Below are 21,106 nucleotides of genomic sequence, written 5' to 3'. Positions count from 1 at the left end.
GGCGGTTCCAGCTAACCCGGTCCCTGGTGCAGCTCTGCGGTCCGGGTCCCCCGGCAGAGAATCGGCGCCCGGCCGAAAGGCAGGATCAGACTCAGGAGAGGGCGTGGCTCCGCCAAGGAGCTGGGCGGAGTCTACGCTGCGGAGAAAGCGGGAGAACACAGGGTGGGCGGAGCCAAGGGTTCGTGGGCGGGGTCTGGCGCTGCGGGCCTCGTGGGGCGGAGCCTCGGGCTTCGGGAACGCCGCAGAGGGAGGAGGGGTGGGCGGGGCAGCGGCGGGGACGGGGCCAGTGTCTGCAGTGGGCGGGGCCCGCCGCAGAGAGGGTAGTGCCGGCGGAGAGTCCTCTGCGTGCGGCTGCCGCGGCGCCTCCACAGCGTCTCTGACAGCCCGGGCGGTGATACCCACGATCCTTCTGGCCCCGCGCAGATACCGCGGCCTCCATCGCGTCCCAAGGAGCGGCCGAGTGTCCTCGCTCGCCTCGGCGCCCGCCTCCGGGGCCATCCGTCCTGCTGTCGCTGCGGAGGCCGCATCTGGCGCGCATCTGGAACCGCCCGGCCGGCAGCGCTGGAGCCCGCGCCCACCCTGGCCCGGCCTCGCCGGGAGCCCTGCCCGGAGCTGGAGCCGCACCTGGAGCCGCGGGCCCGGGGCCTTGAGCCGCGCAGCCGGCGCATGGTGAACTCGCTGCTGTTCGGGGAGATGGCCTTGGCCTTTGGCTGCCCGCCGGGAGGCGGCGGCGGGGGCTGCCCAGGCGGGGGCGGCAGCGGCGGCGGTGGGGCCGGGCCGGGTCCGTCGCCGGTGACGGCGGCGCTGCGGGACGACCTGGGCTCCAACATCCACCTCCTGAAGGGGCTCAACGTGCGCTTCCGCTGCTTCCTGGCCAAGGTGCACGAACTGGAGCGGCGCAACCGGCTGTTGGAGAAGCAGCTGGAGCAGCAGCAGAGCGAGCGCGAGCGGCGGCTGCGCTACAAGACCTTTTCCCGCGAGCAGGCCGTGCAGACCGGGCCCGAGCTGCTGCGGCCCCCGGCGCCCGGCGGCGGGCACGGCCTCGGCAGCGGCGCGGCGGGCGCCAACGCCAATGCCGTGGCCCTGGGCGGCCTGCCCCCCGGTGGCGGCTCGCACCCGCAGCACTACGGTCGCCTGCCCGGGACCATCTGGAGCTACACGCAGGTGCGGCGCACGGGCGGCGGCGGCGTGGAGACCGTGCAGGGCCCCGGCGTGTCGTGGGTGCACCCCGACGGCGTGGGCGTGCAGATCGACACCATCACGCCGGAGATCCGTGCGCTCTACAACGTGCTGGCCAAGGTGAAGCGCGAGCGCGACGAGTACAAGCGGAGGTGAGTGGCCACCCCTCCCCCGCCGCCCTGGGAGGGGGCGCCCAGGTCCAGGCTGCTGCCAAGGAATGCGTGCCCAGGAGAGGCCGGGGGCGGGGGGGGGGGGCAGCTGGTCCTGGCAGGTGGGCTGGAAGCTGTGTTTGCAGAGCGCTGTACGCATGCCAAGAAGGCCCAGTTATTTAGATCCCAGGATGGGGGTGGGCGCTGGCCACCATAGGGGCCACTTCCTCGCTGTCACTGGTCAGGCACATTATTTTCGAGGTGACATAATAACTATCTGTATTTTAATGTGGTCTCATTTAGTTCTCAGCACAATAAGGCAGTCATATCCTCATCTTGCAGATGAGGAAACCAAGGTGCAGAAATGCAAAGTGACTTGCCTAAGGTGGCTTGGTGAGTAAGTGGTGAAACCAGGATTTCGGCCAGAGATTTTAACCACCGCTGGCTAGTCAGTCTCCTAGCATAAGTATTTTTCCCAAGGAAGTAGGAAGTAGGCCCCCCTCCCTCAACAGATGAAAAGAAAAACTCTAACCAACCCACTGCCTTTTTATTTCTTGAATTAAATGAGATCATGTGTTTGAAAATGGATGGATCTGCCCCTACCCCCTGGGGCCAGTGTCTGCCGTATTGCTCCAGCTCTGTAAGGTCCAGCTTGCTGGGTGGGATAACCACAACTACAGCAGACTGCTCACAAGCTTTTATAAAATACCTCCTTTCATCCCTCTTCTCCCCACTCCCTGAGTCTCATGGTTTATTGAGCCCTAACAAACTCAGCCTTAAAAGCCCCCAGGAGAAGATAACGTTCGGCTGGAGACTAGACACTGAATGGACTGAGACCACCATCTCTGCTAGAACCGGGGTCCAGACTCTCTGCAGCACCCGCCACTGCATTCCTGCCCAGACCAGGTTCCCCAGCTGGGGAACTCTCACTGCTTCTTGCCTGCAGCCTGGCTGACAATACTGTCTGCTTGGCTTTCTGATAGGAAGAGAGGGGTCTCCTAGCCTCCTCTTCCAATAAGAGAAGAGGGGTCTGTCTGTGGCATCTCAGGTCTGGCTAGGGGAGGGGCCCTCTGGCCCTGGCAGCCACTGTTCCAGGCAGGGCAGCCTTCCACTCAGAGCTGTTGCTCTGAACTCCAGGGTTTGGAGGATGTACTGAGAAGGACCCTTCCTTCCATCTCTAAAGGTCTGCCCAGGGACCTGGGCATAGGTCTCCTGGGGCTCCTTCCTTATTCTCCCATTGGGCAGGCTAGCAACTGAGTAGGATTCAAATGCCAGCCTTATACCTGCTGGTGAGATTATCAAACCACTTGAAAGCCTGTTTGCTCATCAGAGAAATGGGAATAATAAAATCTGCCCACAGTTGCTGGAGGGGAGAGCAGCAGGATCATGATGCTCTTTGGGAGGTATAAAGTAGTCAAGCTGATGTTATTTAAGGTGATAGGCACTTTGTCAAGCTAGCAGGGAGTAGACATGCTGAGGGTCCTCAAGACATGCCAAGGGCCTTGCTTCCTGGGGGTAGGTCTTACACGCCACTGGGAGATGGGCTTCTCTGCTGGGTTACTTCTCTTTCTGGAGGATTTGAGAATGGCCCGCCTGGTGTCTTGCCACAGGGAGGGCACCTCTCGGCCCCTCATGGTCAATGTCATTGAGGCAGGCTAGAGAAACAGGCAGTTGCTTTCCATGGTGAAACTTGGGAGGGATGGGTCGGGCCCTCCTCTCTGCCACTGTTGATTGTGTCGTCATGCCTTAGGCTCGTGTTGTGTTTGTTTTATTGCGTGTGTGCTTTTTGGACCTGGCTACTAAGGTGATGGAAAAACCGTGCCCAGTCTTGGAGGGAGATGGGTTGGCATTGAGCAATGAGCTATTCAAGTTGCACCCAGGGCGTGGGGTGTGATGTCAGCTCCTGGCGCTGGCCTGGAATGAGACAGCGCTGCTGAGACAGGTGGAGTGCGGGCGTCTCTTCCCGCCCTTCTGGGATGCCTGCGCACCTCTTCTTCCATTTTTTTCTGAAGTTGACTCAGGACTCACGTTGAATTTTTCCAAAGCAGGTATACTCCTTTCCTGGGGCCTCAGTTTCCCTGCTTGTGAAGTGAAGGGGGTGGGCTAGAGTTGTGCTCCTTGAACCCCAGGCTTTCTTAGAGATGCTTTAGGGGCTCCTTTAATATCTAATAACAATTATCATTGAAAAGTACGTTTAGATGTTAATACAGTGACGAAAATGTGCTCACTCACTTTTAAGTTCTTAATACTAACTCATTGGGTTCCGCTAACACACTAACTTGCTAGTAGTATGTGTTGGGTGTCTCCTAACAATTTTCTTTGGGGAAGAGGGCAGACATTTGATAACCGTTTTTTTTTAAAAGTTGAAAAAACACTGGGCTAGATGATCTCAAAGGGTCTTCCCAGCCTTGACAGTAGGCAAATCTGAGTTTGAGCTCCCAGCTTGCTTCCAATCCCCTGACCATAAGAGAAGTCACTGTTTAAAGGATGAGACAAAGGTGTTTGCCTGGACTGCTGTGGCCATGAGGGGCTTTAAATCATCCCAGGATGTCTATCCCAGAACTCCAAGCAGTGATGTCCAGAAGGAGCCTAACCCAGAAAGGAAAGGTTCCAAGGTTTCCCTTGGTTCACATGGAGGAACCTGCAGCTCCCGAGACCCCCACTTGCTTCCCTAAAGGGCAACTTGGGATGCCAGACTCAGCGTTCTTTGAGCTGGAGGCTTGTTGAGTTCCACCCCCGTGATCTGTGGCCACATCCACACACTACCACCTGTGCTATTATTTACATAAAATGTTTTCACAACTTCATTGAGGCACAAGTTGCATATCACGAAACCCACCCATTTTAAGTGTACAAGTGAAAGATTAGTAAATTTACCGAGTCATGCAGTCATTACCACAATCCCGTTTTAGAGCATTGCATCACCCCCAAAAAGATCCTTCGTGTCCATTTACAGAAAATTCCCATTCCCACCCAGCCCAGGTAATCACTGACCTGCTCTCCGGACATTTCATAGAAAGAGAATCAGACACTCTAGTCTTTTGTGTTTGGCTTGTTTCACTTAGATCATGTTTTTTTTGAAGTTCATTCATGTTATAGCATGTATTGGTAGGATGTTCCTTTTTATAACTGAAAATATTCCACTGTATGTATAGATCATATTTTGTTTATGAATCCACCCAGATATTCAATATATTTTAAACTTCAAACGTCAACCGTAGACCTCCTAGCATCATCTCATGTGCTGTCAGTGGTCCACGAACTGTGCTTTGGAAACACCAACCCAAAACCCAGAGCTTCTGACTTGGGGTGTCTGGGCCCTGGCCCCGGTCACCACTGCTTTGGTTTCTCCTTGGCCCAACCAGGTCTTTACCATGTGGGAAATGTGGTCGCTGAAGCTGCAACAAAGACAAGGTTGTCAAGCATTGATTTGGAAACCAAAACAAACATCTCTGCTCTGTCACCACCCAGAACCACCAAAATATCCTGTTCTGACTTTGCAAGCTGGGGGCTTTTCCCTGGAGATCCCCACTGAATTTATCTGAACTCAACAGTGGAGGGAGACCTTGACTTTAGGTCCAGCTCTGCCACTAGGTGCTGTGTGACCTCTGGCCAATATGTGTGTGACCTCTGAGGCCAACTGCTGCCCTCTCTGGGCCTCAGATCCTCCACCTTTGCACGCGGGAGTTCCTGTAGGTGATCTCTCTCAGCTTGCTCTCTGCATTAGGTCAGTGATTCCAGGGGTCCCACGTTGTGGCTGATCTTTCTGCCTCTGGAGACCACAGTGTGTTCACAAACCGTTCTCTCTTCCTGGCCTCCCCTTCCCTCTCCTGTCTCTGCCCCAGATGACTAGGGTCCCGGCTCCACAGATGGGCAGTGCTGCCCATTCCATTCCCAGGCTGAACTGGTTCAACTGTGTCCCCTCTCTTCATTGGCTCCAAAGAAAGGAAGCAGGAAGGCTTTGAGATTGTCAAGAAAAAGGTCCCTGCAGCAGTGACAAAGTTGCCATGGGCTGGTAGAGGAAGTTGCCTGGCGCTGATAGCGCAGGCCTAGCTGCATTTCAGGCAGGGCGACTCTTTTGGGGGTCTGGTGCCCCTGTCCAGAAGCCCCTCCAGCCATCCTTGCCCCCTCAAGCCATCCTTGCCCCCTCAGGCCCAGTGTGATTTGCAGCTGGCTGGCCTTGTTTCTTTCTGTACAAGTGGCTGAGTATATGCACCCCACCCCACCCGTTGAAGTCAGTTTGGAGGCTAGGTTTCTTTTTCCCTGGTGCCTGGGATGATTGGAGGGGGGGTTTGGGAGCCTGGAGAGACCACTGTCATCATTCAGCATGGTGGCTTTCAGGTGGGCTTTTTAGAGCCCTGGAGTCCATAGCAGGGCGCCTTGGGAGACCTGGGGGACAGTGGGAGGCTGAGCACCTGCGATTTGACCCACGTCGCCCACCGTAGCTCCATACCTCTCAGACTTCCGGATTGGCAGTCTGAAAAAAGATTTCATTTGAAAAAGGGTTCTGCTGTTTTGAAAAGAAAGAAATCGCTGATTCCACCGAGTACTTTCATTTTAAAGGTGGGGAAACCAAGGCCCAGAGGGGGCTGGCCGTCAGTGCTGAGCTGGGCAGACCTTCCATCTGCCGTGCAGAGCTGGCCTCCCCGCCTCGACGCGATGCCTGCATCATTTGCCCGCATTCAGGGCTTTGTTATGTTCCTTCCACCTTTTTGTGTGTCTGTTTTAAACATTTTTTTAAAAAGCCACTTTCTGGGATGGGAGGGACTTTTGTCACAGCTATTTCTGACTGTGAGCGGAAGGGGCTGGGCTGTCGGCCAGAATGCAGGACTCCAAAAAGGGATGGTGGGTGGGTTAGCTGGAGTGTCCCATGCCCGTTCCCGTCACACCCTGGGGGGCGCTCAAGCAGGTGGGTGCTGACCCCTGAATGTCCCAAAGCCCGAAGGCTGCCCTGGAATGGAAGGCTGTCTGAGGGCTTTGTTCCCTGCCACTCCCATTGACACTTTTGCTATTTCCGAAGCTGCCACCGATATGGATTATTTCTGGTTTTCCAGCAAGGCAGCCTGTGATGGTGGAAAAGGGGTCCGCATACTGGGGCTGCCACTGTGAGCGTGGGCAAGTGGCTTGGCCTCTCTGAGCTGCCCGTGGAGCTCCCGTCTTCATCCTCTGTGAAAGAGGGATCATCTTGTTGCTCTCCCAGGGCTTGAGAAAGAACAAATGAGGTCTGGTGTGAAAGCACCTGGGCCTTGGCAGGTTCTGGGCCTGCCTATCCCACCTGAGCCGCCCAGCCCCCTTCCCCCCCCCCCCCCCCCCGCAAAGTTTGTTCCCTTAATTTACAAGGATTTCTCAGCATGCCCCGACTGCCTAACAAGTCCATTCCAGGGCACGTCGCCGGGCTCTCTGTCCCATGGAGGCGCCAGAGATGGTGTTGGGGGTGGAGGGAAAAGGGCTGCTTCTTTGTCCAGCATCTAAGAAGCCTGTTTGACCTACTCTTAGCACTTGATTTGTGCCTCCGGAAATCTCTCACCATCCCCCAGCCCTTTCTCCCAACTTCCTTTAAGAGAAGCACACATCTAGCTAGCGCCTCGGGTCCCTTGAGAACTGTATTACAGAATCCCTTGGCCGGGTTGGCATTCTCGCTGGGGACAAATTTGGGAGCGATTCTCAGAGCCTCAAGCTAGAGGGAGGGGAGTGAGGTCCCAGAAAAGAAAAGGAAGCAGGGAGACAGCTGACGCTGAAGATTCCTTCTCAGAGGAATGTGAGGCGGGGCTTTGCCTTGGCAAATGAGACCGGATGCAGGGCCCCCCTTGGGTCCCCCTTCCCCCCACGTGTGTGTGCAGTCACACTCACACGCATGCACAAACTCTCACATGCAGATGCACACACCAGGCTCTCTATTCAGTCCTGTGGCCCACGTCCCCACACATGACCGTGTTTGAAGGACACAGAAGGGTAGACCCGGAATTTGAATACGCCCTTTGCTGCAACAAGATGCGTTGCCTTCCAGGAGAATTGATTTAAACTGTGCCATGTGTCAGCGACACCGGAGGCTGTGGGCTTTGCATTTGCAGTCCCGGCTTTTGATCACATTGGGAGATGAAGCCCGGCTGGCGTTCCATTTATTTCCTATGTCGCGGATGGCTGAAGGCCCGGGACAGAAAGGATGCAGGCCTGCGGTGTCCCTGTGCTCAGGATTAGGGATGTGCTGCTCTTTCCTGACTTTCTGCCGTCAGTGGTCCTGAGCGCCCACCACCTCCTGCATCACAGCCCCCCACACCCCGCGCTGTAACTACCTGAGATGTGTCTGCCCCGCATAGACTGGAAGCTCTGCGGGGGCCAGCTCTGGCTCTGTCTTCGTCTTTTGCTAGCAGAGCCCAGTCAGGGCCTGGCCAAGGTCCACGCTGAGTAAATACTCATGCAGCAGGGAGGCCTCTGTGTCTGGCTGCTGTGAGCTAGTAGGCTTCCAGGAGGATGGGACAGAAGACGGATGACACAGACCACATCCAGGGGTTCAGCTGCTTGTGGAGAGTAGGGCCTGCACTTGGAATCGGAAGCCCTGGGCCAAAGTTCAAAAAGTTTGAATGAACCCCAAGCCTGGCAGTGCTGGGTGCTGGGGCCCCAGGGCAGGAGTTAAAAGCCGAGTGAGCTTGGGCTAGTCACTGTCTCTCGAGCCTCAGTTTCCTCATCTGTAAAACAGGGATGCCAAGCCCTGTGTCCGGAGGTTGTGGGAGAAGTAGACTAGGTGTGGGCTCAGCTGCAGCACAGCGCATGTAAACAGTCAAGATCGGAATGATCTCACAGCACAGAGACTGGGTGCCCTACAGAGGCTGAGCTGTGCTGGCCCTGTGGGGTGGGCAGAGGTTGAGAACCAAGCTGGAAACCGGGAGAGGGTGTCCCGTGCCCTTTGCTGGCAGCATCTGTGGGTTGCACAGCCTTCTGAGCATTGCCAGACGGTGAGGTGCTTAGAAAATTCCAGGCCAGATGGGAGGCTGCTAAAGGTTTGTGACGTTGCCACTGCCTGCCCACCAGGGGAGTGTCCCCCCCACCCACACCGGGCACTGGGCACTTGGCTTCCTGGGCAGGATGTGGTTTCTCATTCTAGTCGTGGTATAAGAGAAGGTAGTTGTCACCCAGCAGTAAGACCGGTAAATGCCAATACCTGGTTCTCTTGAGGGTCTGTGGAGCCCAGGTCCTGGTCTGGACTTGCCTGCGCTGTGGTCTGAGCTCCAGTATGGCCACCTGAGATGGGGACAGTGGGAAAGTGGGCTTGCCCAGCAACCCTGTGAAGACCACGTTCATAGCATGAGTCTGTGCGTGCCATTTAATCTCTTGCACCTCTGCTTGTCGCTCTGTAAAATGGGGATGCGGTTTCTTAGAGTGCTGCTTCCCAGGTTTGAGGTAAGAATCAATTCAAACAGTGCAATAGGAAAACATTTTGAAAAAGGGTTTAAAAATAAATCAATACGGCTTAATGTTCCTGTTTATTGAGCACCTACTTTGCGCTAGGTTCAGTGATGACTTCTTTAAATATGTGATACTTATGAGAGCAGTCCCAAGAGGTGGGAAGTGATTATGCTCATTTTACAAATGAGAGGTTCAGAGAGGTGAAGAGATCTGTCCCAGAGCTCTCAGTGAGTCCATCTCCATCTCTGGGTCTCTGGACCCCAAGGTCAGTGCTCCTCCCAGGAGGTGGCCTTGTCCTGTGCCCCTGGAGGTTGGCGAAGGCTGGCTCAGGGTGAAGAGGCAGGCAGGAGGCACGGGGTCTCCCCAGCACCTGTCACAATATTGCCATAGCGGGTGGCAGAACAGGAGGCGGCTGCCACGCTGGGAAGACTCCCTGCTGTCACTTTACAGTAATTATTTCTTGAGAAGCAAATGAATCACTGGCAGTAGCAGGCAGATGAGGCTCCCGGGCCACTGTAGCAGGCCTGTCCAGGGCCCTGCTCTTTGGAGAAGGTCTCAGTGGGAGCTGGCAGGGCTGGCAGGGCTAGAGCTGGGGAACAGGGGACATATTATGATCTGTCTGGTGCTTTCCATAAGTTAGCCCTGCAGGATGGAAACTGAGGCTCAGAGAGGAGAAGTAACTTGGAAATCAGGCTCTAGATCTAACCTTTATCCTGTGCTGAACCCAGAAAGGGCTATGCCCATTGCAAGCCTCTTTCCTGCCATGAGCCTTGGTTTTCACTTCTGTGAAATGTCGCCTGGTAAAGCTGGGGTAGCTGTGGATCTCAGCCTCTGAATTAGTGCTCCATTTATCTTGCTCAGCCCCTGTGTGTCCCCAGGGCAGCAGCCAGAGGTTCCCATCCACGGATCACCAGCAGCAGACGGCCTTGGGCATTCTGGTGTCTATTTGAGAGCTGGCCTCCTCCCTGGACTGGAGCCTCCTAGCTTTTGCTTTCAGTCAGTGCTGTGAACTTTGCCAGGAACAGGAAACTTGTTGCAATCATTTGGTGCTTCTTTTTGGGGAATATTGGACTGCTGGGTGTGGATGTCTGAGAAGCGCAAGTGGGGATGTTCTTATGACAGTGGCTGGGCACCCACCGTGGGCCAGGCCCCTGCCCTTGAGAACTCAGAACCTGGGGACATAGACAAATGTGTCATGCCATGTGACAGCATCATGTGACAACTGCATGTACCCCGTACCTTCTCCAACAGGGCTTGTGCTTACTAGGAGCACAATAAACATGTATCAGTTAATGCATTTCATGCAGTGTTCGCATAGCATTTACTCTTTGCCAGGCTTCATTCAAAGCAGTTTGCAAACATTTAATTCATTGAAGCTCTAATAAACCTGTGACTTGTGTGTTATCATTAGCCCATATTAGAGTTGGTAAAACTGAGCCAGAGAGACAGGGAGGGAACTGGGCCAAGACACCTTGAAAGTGGCAAGCCCAGATCTGATCCCAGGAAGTCAGGCTCCAGATCCAACCATAATCCTCTGCTGTACCAGAAAGGGCCGTGCCCATTGCAAGCAGCTTCCCGCTTGAGCCTCAGTTTTCACTTCTGTGAAATGGGACTAATAAATCTGACCTCATGAGGCTGTTTGGAAGACCATCTGAAGTGATACCCATGGAGCACTCTGTAAATCGGCAAGTGCAGTGCCTGTGGGGACTAAATCCTTGGAAGCCTTGAGCTCTACCCACACTGCGCTTTCTTTCCCAACTTCCCTTGCAGCCTGACGCTCTCCGAAGCATGCAATACCTTGTCCTCTTTTGCCTTTACATTCACACCTCCCCTGGATCCTGAGATGGGATGTTGGACAGAAGCCTGCTATGTTAGACAGCTTCGAGTGGAACGTTTGTGTGGAACCCAAAAGCTGGGAAGAGAGGAACCTGCAGGGTATAGCTGAGACCTTGAGAGTCACTTTGCCTCTCTGAGCCTCCGTTTCTTATCTGGAAAAGGGGAATGGTCGTGTTGCATGATGGCAAGTGCGATGATGGGGCTCTGACTCCGGCTGCTGTCGCCAAAATCAGGAAATGAGCTAGGGGTTCTGGGGAGAGGAGCTGGGCAGGAATCAAATGGCATTTGGGCCTTGGCCCTGGCAGGAGCCCCTCCACGTGGCCGTGCTGGGGGTGGGGCCTGTCCCTGAGCTGTCTCCGAGATGCTTGCTCAGCGCTCTCTGGCCTGCGTGCTCTGACTCCGGGATGTGTGTTCACACGAACCCTGCTCATCTGCTGCTCGAGGGAGAGAGGCCCCTGCAGTGGAGACAGCGCCTTCCGCCCTCTTAATTGGCCATCTTTATTACTTGGGTTATTTAAGACGGTTCTTGGCTCACTGCCGCCTATTTGCTGTCTTGGGGGAGGGGAAGAGCTGCTGGTCTAAGTAGACCTTGTGAAATGCCCCGGCAGACGGGCTCCTTTCTGTATAGGGTTGGCCCATCTTCCCAGGCCCGTTGGCACCCCCTTTTTGCTCCTGGCCCACTGTGGTAATGGGCAGAAGGCCATCCTGGGGGTGGGAGTGGAAGTTTTAGGAAAAGCTTGTTGTAAGGTCAGGACCAGAGAGCCTTGGAGGTTTGGGTTGGGACACTGGTGACAGAGACCCTGGGGTGCCCCAAACCCAGGGATTCTGGAAGGTACCCAAGCTAGTTTCAGGCCAGTCAAGGAAGGCTTCCTGGAGGTGACATCACTTAGATTGTATTTGGAAGGCTCAGTAAGAGTGGAAGAGAAGGAGGGTGCTCCAGATAGAGAGGACAGCTTGTACAAAGTCCTGGAGTTGAGCTGTGTGCAGGACACAGTGTAGAGCTGCTCCTGGTGCCCGGGCTTGAGCCTGGCACTTCCATAACATGGCCTGTCCTGTGCTTGCTTCTTCCCTGTCTTGTCCCCTCCTCCCTCCTGTGGTCTTCTTGGCTCTCATTTTCTGTCTTGCTCTCCTTCCTCTCCCTCTTTCCTTTCTTGTTTTGTTCTCTACTCTTAGTGGCTGGCTCTCTCACGCCCATCCTGCCCAGGGCGCGCTCTGAGGGGCACCCTGTCCCCCATCCCTCAGCCAGATGCTGGGCCCCGGTGAGTGGCTCTTGCTGCTTCGGCTTTGTGAGCTCATGGGTATGCATGTGTGTGCATGCGTGTGTGTGTGTGTATGTATGTGCGTACATGTGAGCACAGGTCTGGAGCCTCTGTTTATATCCTCTGGATTTGGGACCCTTTGGGTCATTGCCCTGCCTCTGGCCACTGTAGACCCCTTGTACTATGGGGCTAGGAGGTAGATCTTGACATCATGGTAGGGGGCAAGGGAGGCTGCCTATGAGAGAGAAACTGCTGGTTTGGAGCTCAGTGCTGGCCACTGGGAACCCTCAGCCTCCCCAGCCCCCATTACGGTCCAGGGCCTAGGATTAGACACAGGTCAAGAGGTGGGGGCTGGGGAGGGTTGGCTGCTTCCTTACCTCTCCCCGCGATCGCCCTGCCTGTCCCTTCTCCCTCACACCTGTGACTTCCTCTCATCCCCTGGATGGCCCAGAGGGCTTGAGGTGCCCTTCAAGGTCATTTCATCTATCCTCCTGCTTCCAGGCAAAATCATTCCCTGACATCCCAACCAACTTAGATATGCCTTCCGCCTTTCACAGTGACTTTCAATCATCCTTTAGTGGTTTCTGTTTCTCTCTTACCCCTATTCATGTATCTATGACCATTTTATAGATGAGAAAATGGAGGCCCAGTGAAGGAGAACAGCTACCTTGAGGTCACGCAACACAGCAGGGGCTGGAACCCAGATCTTCTCATCCTGCCCCCTCAACAGGACTCTCTTGAAACGCTTGAGCTCAGGGCTCCCTCTGGGGGCTGCTGGCACTTGCAGGAGGGGTTTGGAAAACTCCCAGAGGACAGAGCACTTGGTCTGGAGAAGCTACTGCCAGAGGCATGACTTGGAGCCTGTACAGTGGGGTCCATAGAGACTGGGCCCTGCTCCTCTACCAGACATCTGGGTCCCTGGCGCTGCGGGTGAAACTCCCTCAGCCTACAAAACAGACATCTGAGGTTGCCCATGCGGTTTGTCTCCCTGTTACAAAAGGCACTTCTCCAGCCCCTGGCCTGGGTTTGAGGTCTTGAAATGCTGACACTGACCTGCCTTTCGGGTCTGCCAGCCCTGTGCTTGGCTGCCTCATTTATCTGGGCCTAGTTTTCCTTTTGTATGAGATGGGATGGGATGATGAGACCCACAGGGTATTGGTGAGACTGGCCCAGGAAAGGCTGTCCTGTCTCTTTATCTCTGGGGAAGGTCCTGGGGCTAGAAGGCTTGAGCACTTTGCCTAGAATGTTGGTGCTGGGTGAACCATAGAGGCTGATCCTTCATTCCCCACAAAGACTATGTTTCCAGAGCCCCTTGTCTGGGGATGAGGCCTGACAGATGGTACTTTGGGATTTGTACATGTTTTTACATGGAAAGACTTTTTTTTTTTTTGAAGACAGGGTCTTGCTCTGTTGCCCTGGCTGGAGTGCAGTGGCACAGTCACAGCTTGCTGCATCCTTGAACTCCTTGGGCACAAGTGATCCTCCTGCCTTGGCCTCCCAAGTAGCTAGGACTACAGGCACACACCACTACACCCTTCATTTTTTTAAAATTAATTTTTGTTGAGACAGGGGTCTTGCTATGTTGCCAGGTTGGTCTGAACTGTGGGCCTCAAGTGATCCTCCTGCTGTGGCCTCCCAAAGTGCTGGGATTACAGATGTGAGCCACTATGACTGGCTGAGTCTCAATATTACATTGCAGTTGGTTTCACACTTGCCTTTAAAGAAAAGACTAGCATTTAAAACATCAGGACTTAAATTTGCTGGGCGTGGTGGCACATGCCTGTAATCCTAGCTACTTGGGAGGCAGAGGCAGGAGAATGGCTTGAACCCAGGAGGCAGAGGTTGCAGTGAGCCAAGATTGTGCCATTGCACTCCAGCCTGGGCAACAGAATGAGACTCTGTCTCAAAAAAAAGTAAACAAATAAAATAAAACATCAGGACTTATCTGACTTGGAAACTGAACCCCTGAGCTTAGCAGGCTACTGTTGGCAGAGGCAGAATTAACCTGATGCTAAGTTTAGGGACTTCCAACTTGTAGGTTATTCCTTTTCTGAGCCCTAAGGCATCATTCAGTTGTGGGGAATTAAAAGGAAATTGCTTCATTTGCTCTTGCCTCATGTTTCCTGTTGGCCGGTGATTCTGGCCTTCTCTTGGGAGGGAATTCTGGTTCTGGGGCAAGACTGCCTGGAGTTGTGTTACTGCTCTGAGCCTCAGTTCTCTCATCTGTAAAATGGGGATGACAGTCTTAGCTGATGAGATTACAGGGATTCAGCGAGATGGTGCCTGTGGAGTGCTAAGTGTGGCGCTGGCCCCTCAGCGGTTACTCCTCCCTCCCTCCTGCCCTGGCCTGGCTCCCACCAGCCCCCAGGCCCCAGTTTGTACAAATAAAAACGTGTACAAATCCCAAAGTACCATTTGTCAGGCCACGTCCCAGACAAGGGGCTCTGGAAACATAGTTTTTTGTGGGGAATGAAGGACCAGTCTCTATGGTTCACCCAAAACCAACATTCTAGGCAAAGTTCTCAAGCCTTCCAGCTCCAGGGCTTTCTCTGGAGATAAGGAGAGAGGGCAGCCTTTCTGGGGCCAGGCTCACCAACACCCTGTGGGTCTCATCATCCCATCCCATCTCCTACAAAAGGAGAATGAGGCCCGGTGAGAACTGCCTGCTCCCTCCCCCTTTGAAGGCTGGCCTTTTGTGTTCCAAGCACTTCCTCTCTCCAGTAGAGCGGCCTGGGCAGAGAGGAGGAGGTCATGTCCCCTCTCTTCTCTAGCAGGCTGTGAGAGCAGGGTGACTGGGAAGGCAAGACTTGGCATTTAAGGCTGTGTGCAGCGCAGGGTGTCGCCTGGAGCCTGTGGCTCCTAGGAGGGCCTGATGGAATGTGGATGTGTATGGGGGAGTCTTTCCCTGTCCCTACTTCCCTGGGGATCATGGACTGTCTCAGCCTCCCTGTTGTGTGGATTTGGAAGCAGCCTCAGGGGGTCACATCACTGATCTGAGGTCTTACTATGAGGAAGGTCCAGGACCAGGATTTGAACCTTACTCTTGAAGACTATTACCCAAAGTAATCTCTGCCACACTTGCGAGCTCATTCTGGCAGGCTGAGATATGGAGGTTCAAGCCCTGTCCTGTGAGCGGGGCGGCTGTTCCTCCTTCTGAGTGTCTGTAGGCAATGGGTAGATGTTTTTTGTGTTTTCATAGACTGCCTTGTGAGGCCTTGTGGGTGAAGGGCCCACTCCCAGACCTTGGCAGAGGAGTGACGTCGAAGGCTGGCTTGGCATTGTTTTTTCAGGGTTGATGTCAGGGCAGCTGGTTTAGGGTTTCATCTGTGAGACAAAGGCTGCTTTGTAGCCTCTGCCCAGTTTAAGTCTGGGCACATCACCCCTCAAGGTGGGAAACGAGGTAGAAGGGATTGCAGGGCCCAAATAGAAGTCCTGGGAGGCTTGGCTTGTGCTCAGCCCCTCCAAGAAGGGAGCCAAGACCTCATAATTTCATAGCCATCTTGCTCACTTCCCAAGAGCACCCTGTATGGCCACTGCAGTGTTCAAAGCTTCACACATGTGTTCTCTGGATTATCACACCACTCCAGCAAGGTGGCTGTGGGTATGTCCATTGTACAGATGAGAAAACTGAGTCTTGGCAGGTGAAATAACTTGTTTCTTGTCAAAGCTAGAAAGTGGCAGAGTAGGCATGTGACCTCAGGTCTCTCTGACTTAGTTCCATCACTGTTGAGTCTCATGTTGCACCCAGGTTTGGAAGGGGAATTCTAAAAGCCAAGATACCCTAGGATCAGACTGGAGCAGATAAACAAACCTCATGGCTTTGGGGGAGACTTGGAACTTCCTCTTACCAGGATTTAGAGTTGGGTCACTGTTTGAGCATGTGTTGTGTATTCATATCTGTGTATGTAGGTATGTGCACATGTATGTACAAGTTAAAGAAGGACATTGGATACTGGAGGGTCTGTATCACTAGCAACTGATTCCAGGGAGGCCTTGTGGGCAGGTATAAGGAGTTATCCCAGGGGGTACCTAGGAACTTCACCTCTTCTTTGCCAGGATTACCCTACTTGATCATTCATTCTTCCATCTGTTTGTTCATCTGTCTGCCCATCCATCCATTACTCCATCAGTCCATCCGTCCGTCCATCCATCCGTTACTCCATCAGTCCATCCATCCATCCATCCATCCATCCATCCATCTGTCTGTTAGTCCATCAGTCCATCTGTCCATCTGTCCGTCCGTCCATCCATCCATCCACCATTACTCCATCAGTCCATCCATCCATCAATCCATCTGTTACTCCATCAGTCCATCAATCCATCCATCCATCCATCCATCCATCCATCCATCCATCCGTCCATCCATCCATCTGTTCATCCATCAGTCCGTCCATCCATCCATCCTTTTCTGGGCTGCTGTGCTCAAGCCCTGTGCTTGGGATTTTGGGATGATGCTGCATGAACTGGGAGCTTGCGGATTCTGGGGAGCTTGCCAAGTGACAGTTAAATCAGGGCTGGAAGAGTCTATAGAGATTGGTTAGACTTTTCTCTCCCTTTTGTCAGAGAGGGGCAGTGACTTGCCCAAAGTTGCATGGCAAGTTAGTGGTGGAGCTGGGGCTCAAAGTCAGTCTGTAGGTCCTTGCCCCATGTTTCTGCTTCTCCACTGTGTTAACAAACAGCTCTCACTCCTGGCCGGCAGTCCCCTTACCAAGTTCTTCCCTCCTCTGCTGTTTTGATGTGTTCTTGGCTTTTCGGGAGTTGTTGGCAGCCTCTGTTCTGAGAGACTTCCAGAGGTGCCTCCTGAACCAGCATGCAGGCCCTAGACTAGAGCCAAGCTTGGCTATGCTCTGCCCTGAGATGACACCTTCCTGCGTCTGGAACAGCAGGTTGGCTGAGCCCCTGAGGGGAGAGACTCCAAGGCCCTGTTTACTTTACCCTACTGGACACTGGCTTCTTTTCCTCCAGGGGTATCCAGAGGTCATCTGTTCCTTCCTCGTCTTGGGGCTAGGACCATGGCAAATCCTGCCTGAAGATCTTATTGCCTAGGAAGCCCATTCCAGAGCCCTTTCTAGACAGGGTGTCCAGTGTCCTTGTGGGCTTTTCCATTGGGAAGTGCTTCTGGTGTCTAGCCATAATCCCTATTGCTGCATGTCCCCTTTGTTTAGCCTTCCACGGAGTAGGAAAGTGGTTGGACATTAGTTGCCTGGTAGTTCTCAAGGCAGCACCATTACCTTGCTGTGTACCCTCTTCCCACCTACAATCTCTCTTTTTTCCACTTCCTTAGAGACTGTGCCTTAACTCAGGTACAAGTTGAGGCACAATCTTTATGCAGAAAAGATCTGGTTGGTCCCTGTAGGATCCCACAAGTTTCTGGGAAGGAGGCACATTCCTTTTCCAGGAGTCATGGAGCCCTCTAGCCAGAAGTGGCCTGGATCCCAGGGATCACTCTGGTCCCATCTTTCCTGATGGGGAAACTGAGGCCCAGAGAGGTTGAGCAACACATCCACAGCCATTCAGGCAGCCTGTCAGAGTTGGGTGTCCTTCTTCATGGGGCAATGCTGCTTCTGTGGTTTGGGCAGGGGGCTTGATAAAGGTGGCTGGTGGCCTCGTGGCCTGGTGGTCCCTGCCCCAGACAGATGTCCCTGAAGCAGAGCAGCCATCCTCATGTGGCCACAAAGGGCTCCCTGGCCTGGAATCAGTGCTTCTGCCTGCTGGTTCCCTGGGTTGGCAGATTCCCGGCAGTCCTGGGTTGCCCTTAGGGCCGAGCAGTGGCACGTCCTCTGCTCCCACCCATCCTGTGTCTTTCCCTCATCCCACAGCCTCTCAGACTCCCTTTTGGCCCTTGAGGCACCAGGGAGGCCCCTCACTTCCAAGGGGAGAGGACAGGAGGCCTGAGTGTATACCAGTGATTAAGTTGCCAGGGGGACACTGGCTTCTGTGGTTGGGGCAAGAAGGGGTTAAGCAGTGTTGCCTGCCAGGGCTGGGCTCCCAGCTGGTGTCCCTGCCCTTGGGGCCAACCAGGCCATCTGGCCTGACAGATACCACACCATGTCCCATCTGTCCTGAGGCAAAGTCACCAGGAGGAGACTGTCTGCTGCCTTTGAGGGCCTGCAGGGGTGGGCGTGGCCCCTGCCGTCTGTCGCTGGAGGGGTGGGGGGGTCAGGCCAGTTGGGAAAGGGCTCCCCACTGGGCAGGCTGTCCTCCCTGCAGGGACTCCCTGAGTGAGAAGTGGGGGAGTCAGAGTCCCAGATGTGGTCCCAGCTTCCTTGTGCACCTCTAGAGAGGTGCAGGGATGGGCTCGAGGCCACACATTAAGTCAGCACAGGCAGAGCTGGGCTGCCCTTAATGCCCTGCTGGTGGCTGTGCCCTGTGGCTCCAGCTCACAACCTCATTCATTCAGTCAGTACCGGTTGAGGGCCTACTGTGTGTTGGGCACTTAGATGGTTGGTGGCTTCTTGGCCTGGTTGAGGGCCTACTATGTGCTGGACACTTGGTCACTCTGGACATCGGACAGTTCCCCAGTCCCGGCATGGGAGAGGGAACCCAGAGACAAAGCCTCTAAGGGGAAGTGTGGCGCAGCTTAGTGAAGCCCGGGGCCCTGGACACTGAAGCAGCCCTCCCAGCAGCCTCCCTCTCAGCCTTCCCAGCAGCTGGAGGTGGTGCCTACGCGCTAAGAGGAGCAAAATAATGTTAGGCACTTGGTGTTTATGATCTTGTGGGGTCTTCACCACCCAGGGAGGTGTAGGTACTGTTGTTATTCCCATTTTACAGATGAGGAAACTGAGACTCAGAGAGATGAAGTCACTTTTACCAGATCACCAGCTGGGGAGTGGCTGACTTGGACACTCATCCCAGCTCTGCCTGATGTCAAAGTGTTTCAGGATAAGGCAGGGGACGGCTGCAAATGGCCCCTGTTTTTCCCGCAGCCCAGCTCCTTCTTGTCCCGTTGGCCTGGATCGTCTCCTTTTGGCTTTTTGCTGAGTCTGGGCTGGGAACCCTGTGGCTGGAGGCCCAAATCTCAGGGAGAACAGAGGCTGTGCTTGTGCCAGTTCTATTGCACAGCTGGGGCTAGTGACCCTCTGCCTCCCCTGTGTGGGGTGCTTGGCATCATCTGGGCAGCACTTGGGGGATTCCCCTTGGAGGACTCTCCATCCATCTGAGAGCCCAGGGCTCTACCCTCCAATGGGGGCTAGGCCAGGCCGATGGGAGCCTCCATAATGCTCTTATGATTATGTGACCCTAGATGAGTCAGTGTACCTTGGCGAGCCTCAGTTTCCCCATCAGCAGAATGGGGGCGAGATGACCAGCTCCAGTCAAGATGCGCTTTGAGGAGCTTTACAGTCGCAGAGGGTCTCTGGGAGGCTTTGCTCCATTTCATTCCCCCTTCTATCTTTTTTTTTTTTTTTTTGAGATGGAGTCTTGCCCTGTTACCCAGGCTGGAGTGCAATGGCACAATCTTGGCTCACTGTAACCTCTGCCTCCTGGGTTCAAGGAGTTCTCCTGCCTCAGCCTCCTGAGTAGCTGGGATTATAGGCACGTGCCATGCCCCACCACGCCCGGCTAAATTTTTTGTATCTTTAGTAGAGACGGGGTTTCACCATGTTGAATAGGCTGGTCTCGAACTCCTGACCTTGTGATCTGCCCATGTCAGCATCCCAAAGTTCTGGGATTACAGATGTGAGTCACCGCGCCTGGCCTCCCCCTCCCATCTTCAGGGGACTGACTTCTCTCTCCCACCCCATGGGTAGGTGGAAGGAACACTCTCGTGTGTGTGTTGTGGGGTTGCCTGGTGCCCTGCCTCTGCCCTCCCCATTGGCTCACATCAGGTTGGTTGCCAGAGCCTGCCATGATGATAGGAGGCGGGGATTAAGTAATGAGTCCATCCCCTTGAGCTGTATTTAGTCACTAATTCTTTTGGTGTGCATGTTTGCGGTCTAATTACCTGTCTCAGCTGTGCTGGAACCTGCCCCTTCCTGCTAGTGAGGACAGGGACGGCGCTGCACAGACAGGTGGCCGTGGCCATCACCCATCCTCGGTGGCACAAGCCCCATGTGTCATTGGTTGGCTGGGTCCTTGTCATTCTTCCCTCCTCCCTCCTGGAGATTGCTCCAGAATGTTCTCCTCCCTTTACCAGCAACATGGCAGGCAGCTCATAGTCTCTGGAGTTGCACTGAGCCAGCCTGCCTGTGTGGGACCTTGGATACATCACCTTCCATCTCTGAGCTTCAGACTTCTCATTTATGAATGACCTGGATGTCCTGTCTGATGTCCTAGGATCCTGTGTTCTGTGCTTTTTTTTTGCCCCACCTGGAGCCAGTTTGTGTTTGCCCACCCTCATTTAATCCAGGTGGGGTCATACCCACCCATTTTACAGGCGAGGACACTAAGTCCTAGGGAAATGACTTGGCTTAAGGCTGCAGAGCGTTGCTTTCGAGCCAGGTGTGCTAACTCTCCCTGGTGGGCTCTGCCTGGTGGCCAGCTCCTCAAGTGTTCAGGATGCAGATGATAAGGGAAGCCTGGACTCCAAGGCAGCTGGCTCCAGGGCACTGCGGGTGAGTATGTGTGCGGGAGATTACCCTGAGGTGCCCTACATTTACCTTCAGGGCAGCACAGTCACTTGGAATAAACAATGGAGAGACCCAAAGTACATATTAGATTTCCAAAATAGCCTTGGGAGTTGCTGTTTTTCTCAAAGCTGTAAACATATCCCTGGGTGGGGCCCCCCACACTCTCCTGGGCACAGACCCCCTGGGCCTCCTGCCTCTTGATCTGAGTGCCCAAAGACCTGCTGCCCAGACCCCCTGCTGGCTTCCATTTAAGCAAGAGCTGGAACTCTGGAGGCTGAGAGCCGGGAGTCACTGGGGATGGGGATGGGAATGGGGCAGAGGGTCCGTGGGGGCTTGGCTAGGCCTAGGCAGAAAGATAATGTCCCAGGGATGGAGAGCCATGGATGCCAGCTTTCCCATCATCTGCCACAGGCAAGGTAGGCCCACGCTTCAAGGTGCAGAGAAGAGAGTTGGACTGTGGGGATTGTCTCAGGAAACTGAGGCTGTCAGGGAAGGGCTGGCAGGGAGGTCATGTCTAAGGTGACCATGAGTCAGGGCTGCATTGGCCTAGATTGAATCTCCTAGAGAAGGTCCTAGAGATGACACTTACTGGGCCTTTTTAATCCAGTGAATATTTTTGGGGCCTCTTGTGTGCCAGGCTCTGTGCTGGGTGCTGGAATTGCAGTTGTGACTCAGAGATGGGCCTACTCTTGAAAGAGATGAGGGCCTGGCG

General features: G+C 54.4%; 1 protein-coding gene across 3 annotated transcripts in view; it reads left to right on the top strand.

Moving 5' to 3' along the window:
• The first annotated feature begins 322 nt into the window (after positions 1-322).
• IFFO2 (intermediate filament family orphan 2) overlaps positions 323-21,106 on the top strand; it is a 52,366-nt gene continuing 31,582 nt past the window's right edge. The window contains exon 1 of one of the 3 annotated variants that reach the window (XM_003733353.6): positions 323-1,331. In XM_003733353.6, coding sequence (XP_003733401.2) covers positions 667-1,331 — 665 coding nt within the window. In that variant the 5' untranslated portion in view covers positions 323-666. The remainder of the gene's footprint in view (positions 1,332-21,106) is intronic. The other 2 variants (XM_035307937.3, XM_035307938.3) reach the window with 2 other exon arrangements.

This window comes from Callithrix jacchus, chromosome 7 (assembly GCF_049354715.1).
Source record: "Callithrix jacchus isolate 240 chromosome 7, calJac240_pri, whole genome shotgun sequence".
In the NCBI taxonomy this organism is placed as follows: Eukaryota; Metazoa; Chordata; class Mammalia; order Primates; family Cebidae; genus Callithrix; species Callithrix jacchus.
This window is presented reverse-complemented; position numbering and strand designations above follow the sequence as displayed.